Source organism: Parasteatoda tepidariorum, chromosome 9 (assembly GCF_982258835.1).
Source record: "Parasteatoda tepidariorum strain Cologne lab strain chromosome 9, Ptep-v5.0, whole genome shotgun sequence".
Lineage (NCBI taxonomy): Eukaryota > Metazoa > Arthropoda > Arachnida > Araneae > Theridiidae > Parasteatoda > Parasteatoda tepidariorum.
This window is the reverse complement of record NC_141763.1, coordinates 53,489,716-53,503,402: the sequence shown is the minus strand read 5'-3', so window position 1 is coordinate 53,503,402 and position 13,687 is coordinate 53,489,716. Positions and strand designations below refer to the sequence as shown.

General features: G+C 27.1%; 1 protein-coding gene across 6 annotated transcripts in view; it reads left to right on the top strand.

The window, feature by feature from the left end:
• The window catches only part of LOC107448055 (protein spitz), a 128,937-nt gene that overhangs the window by 88,354 nt on the left and 26,896 nt on the right, over positions 1-13,687 (top strand). For 5 of the 6 annotated variants that reach the window (XM_043040243.3, XM_087151826.1, XM_043040254.3 and 2 more), the window contains exon 2: positions 12,426-12,515. In XM_043040243.3, coding sequence (XP_042896177.2) covers positions 12,426-12,515 — 90 coding nt within the window. Of the gene's footprint in view, positions 1-5,575; positions 5,700-12,425; positions 12,516-13,687 lie in introns of those variants that run through there. The other variant, XM_043040257.3, reaches the window with a different exon arrangement.

Genomic DNA, 13,687 nt, shown 5'->3' with positions numbered 1-13,687 from the left:
ATATTTTTAGGGGAAAAAATCAGAAGCAAGGGTAATAGAATTTATCTGTAATATTCGTTTTAGTTTGAGTACCACTTGATGCTTTAGTTAGGAGAATAAAAATTGCTCTTCACTTAATTATCTTATTGATAGTTTTTGTAATTTCGCATCTGATTAGCAGGAATTTTTCAACTTAAAATCTCTGGAAAAAAATCTTATTACGTTTGCCATTAGATCAACAAAACAAATAATACTGGTAATATTTTATGCATATCTTCATATAGTGCGAAATTTGTAAATGAATATATTATATGTAGTCTTTGAAATTCACCTGATGTTATAACTAATTCTTACTCCTTAAACGTGTATTTTCTTTTTAAAATAAATGGATTGTTAGTTTGTAAATATTCACTAATAAAAAATGGGTTCATCTTAAATATCCATCACAAGTAAAATACACTATGATTTCCTTTTCTTTAATTTTCTTTATTATTATTGTAATTTATTTTACATTACTTTAACGCATGTCCTTAATGTTTAAAACACTATTAAATTTTTTTTCATTCTCTTGGATTGCTTGAATGATTTCTTATTTGTTTACTTCAGTCATTCCAAGAAATAATTATTTGAATACGTAGTCAGTAATTTAATAAAGTGATTAAAAATATCTTTAAAAAATAACGCAAAAACCGCTCAAGTATGAACTATCAAAACATTTTCATCATCACTAGATTATTTCATGTCTTTTTCCAATTACCCAGATTTATAACTGTAAGTAAGTGAAAAAAAATTCTCAATTAAAATTAGTTTTTAAGAAAACCAATTTTTTTTCTTGAAAAAGGAACTCAATAAACAATAGAAACGCTGGTATATTTTTTCCATTCCTGCTTCTTTATTCAAACATTTGCATTTAAACTGTAAAAAATAAATAATGTAAAGTTTTACTTTCAACTTTTAATGGGTATTTTATTCTGCTTTGTAATTTGCTTTTCATGTTACAGAATTGTGGATAATTGGTTATTTACAATATAGTTGGGTATAATATCCTAGGATAATTTTTTTCTCTCCTTAGAATCAAATTTGTGCTATTTATATTTAATTACTTTTTTATTTCTCTAAATATAGCAATTAAATATTAATTCCAATTAAAGGTAGCTGATACAGGGTACATACATTTTTCAATGCCACAATAAAAATTTCTTCAATTTTTTTTTAAATGAAATATTTTAATTGAACAAAAATAGATAATTTCTTGATTGGAGATATATTTTATTGATGACACACAATTGAGTGATATTTTGATTTAAAAACATCGATTTTCTATGCCTAACAAAAGCTTTTTCTGAGAATCATACCTCAGGCTAAGATCTTTACCCGAAAAACCAGATCAAAGAAATGAGACCGAGTGGACATCGGCCATCTACAGTGGGAGTTGGAGGACAATAGTGATAATATCGAAACAAGTGGGCCGTGGAAAAGATTGCACCCACTTGAAGTCTCTGGATCGGCAACTAAGCGTGAAAATTGGCCAGCTAAGCCCTTTTGCCCTCAACGCATAGATTTACGTTCATTATCTTCCTTTGAACGATGTACCAGGATGGCTAGCTCCTAACGCTCTATGCCTTCATTTGGGAATATTCCAGAGGACATCGATCTTTTTAGCTACGCAGCTTAGGAAGATATTCATACCTATCGAATAGTTTGATTCCTTAATATATCTGTTGCGAGAGCGGTATCTTTATCTGAATGAGCCCGTAACCATTGATTCAAATTATTTCTCGTTTAAATTTATTTTTTGCAATTTAGATAATTTTATCTTAGTGTTTATAATTATGTATTTGTACTTATTTCGCTAAATTTTAAATCAGGTGACGGGATAATCAACGATAAATATTTTCAGTGATTTCATTTTTAAAAGTTTGTTTACATCAAATTTGGGGGGAAAGTATAATTTTACTCTTGAGAATCTTGATTGTGTTCGAGTGTGAACATCAGTGATTGATTCAATTTCTCAGTATTGTCGTTTTTGCTTACAGTTTTTATCTTTTTGTAAACCGTCTTTACCTGGTATACGTCATTTAAGGTTGTGTTTTTTCTCCTACTTATTCAAAATAAATATTAAAAATGTTAGTTATGGCAGCGATGTTGAATTAGAAATTATAATCCTAAATTTAAAAATAATAATGTTAATGACAATGTAAAAACGCCTTCACGTTAAATATACTAATTTTGATATTGATGATACGTTAATAATAACCGCTTCTGAAGCATTAAAAAAGAAAATTCGCGCAATTCAATAAAAGGGTGTGCGTTATTTAATCCTAATAAACTCACTCGCCTGGAAAATAATAAAGAGCATAGGCATGCTATGCATATTTGATAATCATAAATGATAACGACGGGAAGTTTTTCTAACGGAAGGGCATATAACAGAACTACTAAATGCACCCCTCTCTTAAGTTTTGGGATCCCTAAATTTAATAAAAACTGTTATAGTAATAGAATGGCTAGGGATTAGATATGGGTAGTCGAGGAGGAAAAAAAAAAAAATAGAGAACTGTAAAGGGGATGTTCGGGAAATGGGCGGAGTATATCTCTCTAAGGTCACGCAATCATAAATACTTATAAAGTAGTCACGTGCCGGCACAGGTAGAATCATCACGGAATCATCGGTGTGGTCAGTCATTACAGCCTTGAAAGAAATGTCCTTTGTGTAATTCTTTACTAGACATACAGCCAAGTAAAGTTAGACGTGATTAATTTTCCCATCTCCTTTTTAACACACTATTAGCAGGTTGGCTCTTACACTATTATCTTTCAGAAGTCCACAATTTTGTTTATTGGCACTTCGTTATATCTTGTTCTCTGGAAAAGAGAACATTCCTCTCTCATTCCTTTTCTTTCTTTTCTTCTTTTTTTTTTTAGTTAATATGTTGCAAAAATCAGCCTGAATCAACTCTATTAAAAAAGGGGAGAAGTTCGGAAAAAAATATTGAAGGCAATGTTTTTATCTGTGAAAATCAAGTTTTGGATAATCAATTTAAATGAAGCAGCTACAGAGCCTGATTCATTAAAAGATCGTGCATATTGATTTTCGTTTATTTTTAAATTTAAAAAAAAAATGGATTTCAATTTTATTTTATGACTCAGCCTTGCAGCATATTATTAAATCTGTTCAACTTATTTATTTAAATGTTCTAATTCACTTATAGTATAAATTCGCATTTGCGCTATTCTAATAAAAATTTAGCTTACGTTCATTAAATATAAGTCATATTTTTTTCTTGGTTTTTTATTTGTCATTTAAGAAAGTGTGAACTTTCTTAAATATCACTTTAAAGCTTTCTGTAAGAAATCAAATAATTGGTAACCCCCCCCCCCACCCACCCAAAAAAATATTTTTACTGAAAACTCAATCATAATATACATTATTATAGTTCGTGATAAATGGTAATTTAAGAAAAATTACAGAAAAAAAGTTTTTGCGAAATTTAACGATTTACATTTGAGAAAAAAAACAAACATAGTAAGTGAAAATGTTAGTCATTAAACAGTAGTATTAAATGAGATAAAAGTTAAGAGTTCAAACGCAATTAATTACATTTCTAACTAGTACTTGACTAGTCAAAAACTACTGTAACAGCCATATATGATTCATTTTTTTCATATCACTAAGTTTTAAATTTGTTTCCTGTCCTCCTTTATTTAAATTAAGAAAAGAAAAATTCATCTTTTTATCAACACTCTTATCAAAAGTTTAAGATTGCCTATAATTTTCTTCTATTTCCGAAAAAATTCCCACCCTTTACAACGGAGGTCGGTCTCTGCCCCCTTTCGAATATCATTTTCACTATCTTTTGACCAAAATTGAGTCCCGGACGTAATTTCAAAGAAAAATTACTTCTGAATAAGTTGAAAAAGTCTTAAGCAATGGCCCAGTCAAAAGTACCTTAGCTTTCCCTCATTATTTATAAAAGAGAAGTAATCATTTCCTAAAACAGAACTTTCTCTTCAAAAAATTTCTTGTCATAAACATGATCGTTTATTTGGGGAATATGGTTATCGCTTTGTCTATCCCAATGACGATATGGTTGACCTCACACGCACTTAACTACACTCATCAGCTGACATAACATTATTTAGAGCAGCAAACACGCAAATTTTACTTCTTCGCACTTCAGTGATTTTGCTTTTATGTTATTAATTTTGTTTTTCTTAAAGAGAGAGAGAAAAAACTCAAAGGACATGTTAACAACATATAGGACAGCTTCAATTATATATATCAAAAAAGTGGAAATTTGAAAACAGTAAAAGGCATTTAAATATATAAAATTTATTTCAAATATTTTACAAGGTGCTTTTTAATCCACATTTAAAAGGTCATGAACAAAAAAAGAACAGTCATCCTAATTTGTATAAATTTCTATGAGAGGGAGGGGGCAAAAATTATTCTTTAAAAATGTTAGGTGCAAATAAGATACGGAGATGGAAGTTCCAGTTTACGTTACAATATTGTAAGCATATTGAGTTTTGACTTAGATATTTACGGGATCAAACATAAATAAAAAAAGTATGTGCTGAAACTAATTTACCTATTTTTTTTTCATACTAAAAGCGAGAAGTTATATTATAATTTAAGAACACCTAGAACTTTTTCAATATTTTTCTAGAATTTTTTCAGACGTTTTTGTATCAATGAGTTTCATTTCTTTAGGATTTTTACTGTTTCGAACGGAAAATTAGTAGTCTTAGAAAATGTTTTACCCAGGAAAAATAAGAAAACAAATTTTTTTTAAAAGGGGAAGTTTTGCATTGCTGAAATAGAAAACAAAATAGTTACTGGAATGTAAGCTACTTTAACAATAACTTGGTAAACAGGAATTTCTTAAACGTGGATGTCTTGAACAGATTTCACTTTACTTATTTTTCAGCATCTGCATTAATTCATTTGTTCATGGTTAGACTTATGTGGGTGTATGAAAAATATATTCTGTTTAATATTTTACCCTAACATTGTTCAATTAATCGCTATTTATGATATCAAATGGGTTTCTTGCAACTTGGAAAATTATAAATATTCATTTAAAAGTTCTAGATTTTTTTTCAGGAGGGTGAAACTGATATAGTGTAATAAAGAAGGGTAGAATTTATTTATTTTGAATATAAAATTATTCATCTCTAAATTGAAATCACTAAGGAAAATTTTTTTTGGACTATCAATTTATATTATAAAAAAATAATAATAATAATAAAAAAGATAATCAATATACATTTTGGTTAATAAAAATTAATCATTTTTTACACTGCTTTCACAAATTGGATGATACTATTTTTTTTTAAGAAAAAATTACTTAACTCGTTAAGGAATTAAAATGTTAAATAACGAGTCTTATTTAAGTTTCCTTATTATATCTCCTCCCAATAATACTACAGAAGTATCCAGTAAGAATAATCAAGTAGTATGCGTGGAATACCTATGAAAGATTGAAATAACTGAAATTAAATATGCATATTATATCCCATTCTTATAAAATAACTTTGAACCTCTCTAACAGTCTTTGGCCGATTAGATTGAATATGAAATTTACTAGTTTTAGCCCAAGTGACGAAGCAATTATACCAAGCCTAACTCAACCATCAAGGTCAGATGCGAAAGAAAACGAAATAAAGCTCAACGGGGTGGTGGAAGCCTAGAAGATAAGATTCTTGACCGACACTAGGTAGTTAAATGCAAACATTTATAATTAATTTTGTATGTTAATTTTTTTTAAAAAAATAAGGATATTGGATTGTTGATAAAGGAAATCTAAAACTTAAAAGGAAATCGAACAGACAATATCCGGGTGGGCTATTTAGTTTCTCATAGCTGTCAAAATACAGAAAAATTATGGCTCAGGTGCAAAGGGATGAGACTTGAGGCACTTTCCGATATGCGCTACCAGAGTTAAATGGTGTCAAATAATTGTAGCACAGCTCACTTTTAAGCATTCACATGGAATAATGTGCCTTCAAGAAATGAAAGATTAATTATATCACAAAACTTACCATGAAAAATTCCCAAGACAAGTTTGTGGATGCGTCAGAGTTTCTCACTCCCAAATGTTACGAGGTGAAAAGAAAAAGTAAATAAAAGACACTTCCGAAATTAACTTAAAAAGAGGACAACACCTTAATATGTAACTACGGATATGTGACATCATGCGGTCTTCTAAATGACGTAAGATATCGGTATTTCACTCTAGACCATGGCCTGACACTTTTTTAACCCGTTGATCTATGTATTCTTGATAGTTACACTCTAAGGGACGAGTTTATTTTCATACCTATACATATATACATCACAACATTTTTTGGTTTCTAAGAAGTAAGTTAGCCATTTCTTCTTGTAAAAAGCACCATGAAAAATCTTTTAAGCTAAAATTTACCTTATTTTATGAATAATGTTTGTAATTTCATTTATTATTATTTTAGACTGAGTTTTGTGCAACAGGTCTTACTGGACTCAGTGCCCTAAAACTCTGAATTTAATTTAATATTTTTTGTTGAACAGTTTAATGTAATGAAATTAAATTAGTGATTTCGTATGTTCCGTATTTTTTAGTACAGTTATTAAATATAAGGTATGAAATTATAGGTAGTTATAATTTCATATGTTTACAAAATGTATGTAACTGTTATTTTTCTAAATTGAAATTGCAACTTAATTGCTATTAAAAGATTTACAGACATGCATTCATGGGTCTTTTAATTAATTAACGTAATTTTATTTCTTAGTTTAACAAAAAGTACATTATTAACGAAAATATTACGTTTTATTTATGCAAATGCAATAAGTTTTTTTAATTATATAATTCTCGAAAAATATAATTGAGTTAAATATTATTTTAAATGGTTATTGAATATAATTTGACCAGCTAATTGTTTTAATTGATCACAATTATTGTAATGTAATATTTTAGAATTTTCAGTCATTTTATTATGGTCGATTTTAATAAGTATTAGATTTATGAATCGAATATTTTTTGCATATTGTTTAAGAAAAGTTCATATAAAGCGTGCATAGATATTTTTAAATACAATTTCTTTGAGCTTTTTAGATTATTCTAAGTCATTCTAATATTAAAACATTAATAAGCCATTTATCTATGACTAAGCTTTGAGGATAATAATGATTAAAAACAAATTATAATCAAATTTTAGAAAAATGTCATTGTTGAATATCATGTTTTACCGTAATTCTTTTTTAATCAGAGTGCATGAAACAATTTTCCATTTATAACATAGTGATATTTATGAGTGTATAAATTATTCTTTAATACCATTTTGTTTTACAGTAATTTTTTTTAATTCAATTAAAGACTAATTGATATCGATGAAACAATTACTTTTATCAATTGTCGTTATTTGATATGTAAAATAACTCGTCGTCTGAACATTTCCATTAATATGATAATGATTACGATTAACATGAAAGAAACGCAAGCTTCATAAAGTCACTTTCAATGACAATTTAGAGCCGAATATGTGTGTTTAAAAAAACTGGTTAGGGTCAGTCATAATAAATGTGTAGAGATTGACCTTGGAAAAATACTTTCACCGTGTGAAAGGTGATAAGATCTTATCACCTAATTTCTACTGATGAAATAACTATGTTATTATATGAAATCCTCAGCTTTGTTTGGCATTCATCTATTTTTTCGCCTACTTTAATTTTTCAGATTATTTTCTGTTTAAAAATGTTTTTTTATTTGCTTAGTAATTGTGAATATTTTGAGTTTTATTTCTTCCTGTGAAATAAGTTATGATCTATGATATAATTTTTTAATTGTGAGGGAAAGAAATCCGTGAATTTTTGTCTATATTTTAATTAAACATAATGACATTAAGCAGAAATCAATAATAATAATTGATCGCGATCAAAGTAAGTTTCGCTTGGTTAATTTAGTTTTTTAAATTTTCTGGTTTATTTATTACATTGGGTTCAGCGCTTAAAATGGGATTGCTTAGGTATTTAAAGAACCTATTTTATAATTCCTGCATTTTATATTCATTAAATTAAAAAATCTTAGACTTATTACAAAATAAAATTTTAATTTAAGTTTTCTTGTCTGATTCCTTATATATAAGTACAAAGGAGTCTGTATAGTTTTAACTTTCTCTACCAGGTACTAATTTCCAATTTTAGTGGAAAAAAGTGATTTGAAAACAGCTTGATTGTGGTACAATTTTCTAAAGCTGATGTATTTATTTGAGTGTCTTGATCTGAAATCAAAGCCGTAATTTAAAATTATAATGTAATTTTATACGCTTTGCCGGAAGAATTATCTGAACAAATGAAAAAAAAACTTGAATACATAAAAAGTTATTAAACAATTAAAAAAAGCTGCTAAATTGACTAGATTTTTTCCCCTACATGTTAAATATTGAAATCTATAGATAAAGTTTTACAATATTTATAGATATATATATGAACCCAAACGATGCAGCGTAGGAGTAATTTTCAAAGAGTATTAAAAAATAATCAAAAACGCATCGTTTTAAAAAAATTAGTTCTTTTTCTTCATAGGGTTTATTCTTGTTATTGATATTTTGACCCAATTTCATAATTAAAAATGAAAGCACTCTCTAAAGAGCGATAAAACGTAGCCTAGAAGTCATAAATAACTGTTACAAGCTCCTGATAATTATACAATTAACAGGGAGAAGCTTTATTTCATTTCGTATCATAACAGAACAGCCCAGTGGAGAAGTAAGGGTAAGGTTTATCAATTTCAAACTACAAAGTTTTATTATGAAAAAAAAACATCTTGTTTCACTATCCGTATATTTTAATAAACGGATAAAAAAAACATTTACTTGTGTATAAATGTCGTGTTTAATATTAGATAAAAGCGGAATTTATTGTTGTACTTAATAAGCATACAAAATACTTTTATAAGAGCTTTATAGTAGCTTTAACCACTTGTATCATAATCGATCGATTGTGCAACCGGCAAATATCTTTTGTCAATTCTAAGCACGTCTATAAAGGTCGTAGGACGCTGTGGGAGGCGGCCTTGTAGTCCCTTTTCGATTCCTACGGAACGGGTTATCGAAAAGCAGTTTTCTTTAAATCCCGACTATAATTTACCGCTAATGTTAATTTGTAAAGTTATCTAGTGACAGCATCCCTCTCCGTCTTTCGTAATGGAATTATAAATAAATGATATCGTGGCAAACAATTAATTAAGTGTAATGAATTTACGGAATTTGGTTACTGTTTCAAAATTTTCTTTTACTGTTTTGTTTTCTTGATAAATGAAATTAGCTCATATAATTTGGTTTCCTGCCCCTCCATTTAATATAATAAATTTCAAAACTTAGATTATTTATAAATTTAATATAATAGGTTTCAAGAACTAAAAGTTTCAAATTTAAATACGCCTACTTATCTTTTAAGTGGAATATTATATAATTGATGATATCACCTTGAAGAATTAATTACGTGTAAGGAATTCACGGAATTCGTTTAATCTTTTGAAATCTCATATTGTTTCATTTTCTTGATAAATAAAATTAGCGTATATACATTTTTACCTCCTTTAATACTATAATTTTCAAAAATTAGATAATTTTTACTTTCATTTAGAAGGAATAAAAGTTTGAAGTTGTAATATAAAAATTCTTTCTATGTATTTTGTGATGACATTAAAAAGATATATCTTATTAAGAATGCAATGTAATGTGTAATGAATTTTCGAACTTTCATTTCTGTTTCCAAAATAATAATTATGTTCCGTTCCCTTGATGAAAGTATTATTTCATAGTTTTTCTTTCACATGATATATTAGATTTTAAACTTTAGATTATTTTAATTCAGATTTCAAGTATTAAAGATATCAAATAAATATATTAAAAGCATCAAGTAATAAAGGTACTAAGTTTTCTCTTTGGTCTCAAAGGATTTTTTTTTTCTTTCAAAAATACTTTTAGTTGTAGGGTGAAAAAGAATTATCGATTTTTAAAAATAAAAAAATATGTAATTAAAACTGTGATCCAAGTATCTTTTGTTTACAACACAAGAGTAGTTTCTAACTTTAATATAATAACAACCGATTAAAAGTTATTTATCATATTAATAATCAAATAGTTAATATATGCAGGAATGATATTTCGACCAAAACACTTCGATTCGAAGGTTGGAAAAAGAAAGTTCAGTTCTAAAAAACAATTAACCAATATATCGTTTACAAAAATCATGTCTTACAAAAATACAATAACTATCAGTTAATAGGTTGTTTATCAACTATTATGTAACCATTCATAAAAATACACATTTAGCAATGTGCAAATGTTTTTTAAGCTCTGTGCCACTTATGTCCTCCTCCGGTACACATTTAATATTGAATTCGGTTTATTTTTTAAGCTGTAAATTTTCAAACGTGTATGTAAGCAATAGTATGTTCATCTGTAACTTTCCCACGCTTTCCCATACCCCAGTAAACATTTAATTTGAATTAAAAAAATTATGTATATAATATAGGGGGGGGGAATATTGCATGTGATTGAAATTTTAATCGTAAAATAAGAACAAATGATAAGTTGTTGTAATGTTAATGATAAAAATAAATAAATTGTAAAATTAAGTAGTTATTACGTAAACTACTAAAGCTGTATAAAATTTTGAAATTTTATTCCGATATATTTTAAAAAGTAAAAAAATATTATAATTTCTTATGAATGCGTTTGCTTGCAGTTATATAATGTAAATAATTCTATCATCTCAGTTTAAACGAATTTATTTCTTTAACAAGGAAAAGTAGATGATAGGTCACTCTTTGTAAATTCCCCCCTTTTCTGATTCCTGCTATTATTTTTTAAAAAATGAATAAAAGCTGGTTTTCTGATATTATTCTTTCAACATCAACACTTTATCTCTATTAGAAGATTCATCAAATTTCCCACGTATGGACCGTTTGTTCCGATTATTTGTTCGTCTTTCTTTACAAATAAATGTTTGTTTTTTTATCATTTGGTATTATCTGATTTCATACACTTTCCTTTAAAGTATTCATTAAAGAAGCGTTTGAACATAAATAAATAAAAGGATATAAGAATGATAGTTTACAATTGTTGATTGTTTATATAAATCCTTGAAAAACACTAGGAAATAAAAAGTAGGGAAAACAATGACTATTGTGTATGAATCACTTGAAGTAGGTTTTTAGAATTAAACTTCATGTTTTCTGCCAATGAATACCATTTTTAATTGAGTTGTAAAACTATCGCACTTATATGGTTCAATTTAATTTTAGTGAATTGCACAAATTTAAAAGCTAAAAAAGAAAGGGATTTACATGATGTAAATTCAAGTAAAAAAATTAACTTAAGTCTGGTTATTTTTCCATTTCTTTTTTAATTCGTCATGTTATAGGAAAATCAGAATTATAATTAAAATGACTGATTTTTCTTTTTTCCATTTTTATTAAAATTTCGATTGATATTTTTATAAAAAAAATATAACGGTTCAGTTTGATTTAAAGATTTAATGTTTTGAAAAAAAAATGCAATGCTTCATTATATTGCACGAAGTCGTCATTTACATTATAATTCTTAAAACTTATAAACTGTTCAAACTAATGAAAAGTATTGATCTTAGCTTTCGTTGTTAACCTTTTAGCTACGATGAAATAAATTTAAATTATTTTCTTAGAGAATTTTAAATACTAAATTATAATGTCTTATTTATACAAACTGCTTTGAGTTTTATTTACCGAGAGTGATATATTTGTTCATTACTTAAAAAATTGTAGTCACCTGAATAAGTTTGATACAAATACACATAAAAAATACAAATACACCTAATAAATAAATTATAATTTTTTGTTGAAAATTAGCAAAATTTGAATTTGTGTTAAAAATTTTAAGAAATATTTCGATTTTAAACTTCTCTTACTTAATGATGAACATAAATTTTTATTCAAGAATATGCAGTTTAACCATAAAATATGCTTTCAGTTATCTTTTCCAGAGAATAAATTTTTTCTATTTATTCTATTCTAAATTATGATTGCATGCTGTTTAAACAGCGTAACGAAAAAAAGCGTAATCGTTGTTCCATTGAAACATTGTTTATACTAGTTACAATTTAGTATGAAATAATAAATGTTTGGTAAATTAATTTAGATTTATTTTACGCTAGGGACTATTTTAAAAAACATGTGGGGAAAAAACCTACAATATTTCTTTCAATGCTTATTTCATTTTCCGTTTTTATAGATTCTCGTCAAACTATTTTAAAATAGTTGATTAAAAATTGAAAAGTAAAAAAAAAAGTTCTCATTTATTTTGGATAATTTTGTATTTTATTGTTGTATCGCTTGATTATATTTTCAAATTTTAAGTTTCATTTTTTGGCAGTACAATTTTCACCAGCGAGTAATTTTTTTTAAATTTGACTTTTATAGGACCTGGTCGGCCTCGTATCAGGAGTTTTTATACAATGGTTCCTCAACTTATGTTTATATTGTACATTTCTTCATGTTTCACGATAACTGGTAAGTTTATTTTTAATTTTCTTTCTAATTTTCGTTTTGTACGAGTTCTTAATATGAAAATGTAACATTCATTTAAGTTATAAAATATATATTTAGCACAACCTTCTTAATAAGAATAGAGCTTAATAACGAAGGTCCTATATTATTTATATATATATATATATATATATATATATATATATATATATATATATATATATATATATATATATATATATATATATATATATATATATATATATATATATATATATATATATATATATATATATAATGCATAATTATCATTATGAGTTAAATGATTTTTGTTTAAAAGATTTTTATTTTCCAAGTTATCAGCGGCTTTTGGCTTCTGTTACAACAATAAATTGTCAAAGAACTAATTTTTTTTTTAAGATTATTATTATTATTATTTTTTTTTTTTTGCTTGCGTTAGAAAACAGATGCATTTTGCAAATTTGTTAATTTAGCAAATACTCGATTTTTTATACATCTAATTTGAATAAAATTAGACAGTAGTAAATCAAATTTTTAGTTGTATCAAACAAATAGGTAGCGAATAACGGTAGATTTTGGTGTAATGAAAAATGCAATTCAAATAATTCTATTTCAGAAACCAATTCATTAAAACATCTAAAAAGCGTTTAATAGGAAAATAAATGCGTATTTTGTGCTGCACATTAAAGGCGGACGCGGAAAAGCCAGCCGCATAACTAAAAGAAAGCATTTGTGGCGATGGATGGGGGAGGTCATCTATTGTTCAGGGCGAGTTTTTCCTCGTGCACACAGAAAGAAAAGGGAAAAGTAAAAAAAAAAAGGGGTAATTCGGTGGTCGGTTTTTTTATGCGGAGGAATGACCGGAATGATCGCTGAAGCTTGGAAACTGGACTCATCATCAAGTAGTTGACGAGCTTACCTTTCAAACATTAACTTTTTAATTAAATTCCGAAGCACGCGTGCTATAACTATACGGAACAAATTTTTGATCGTCTGGAATAAATTGATTGTATGCCAACAATCTACCGTAGTTTCAGTCTTAATCCAGCCCTAATGTACGATAAATGGAGAGGGAAGTTTTTATGTTTCATGTTTGTGGTTCAATTTGCAAACAGTCGAAGTTCGTATTATTTTTACAAGGTAGTTTACGAATATAATCACAATGAATCAAGTGA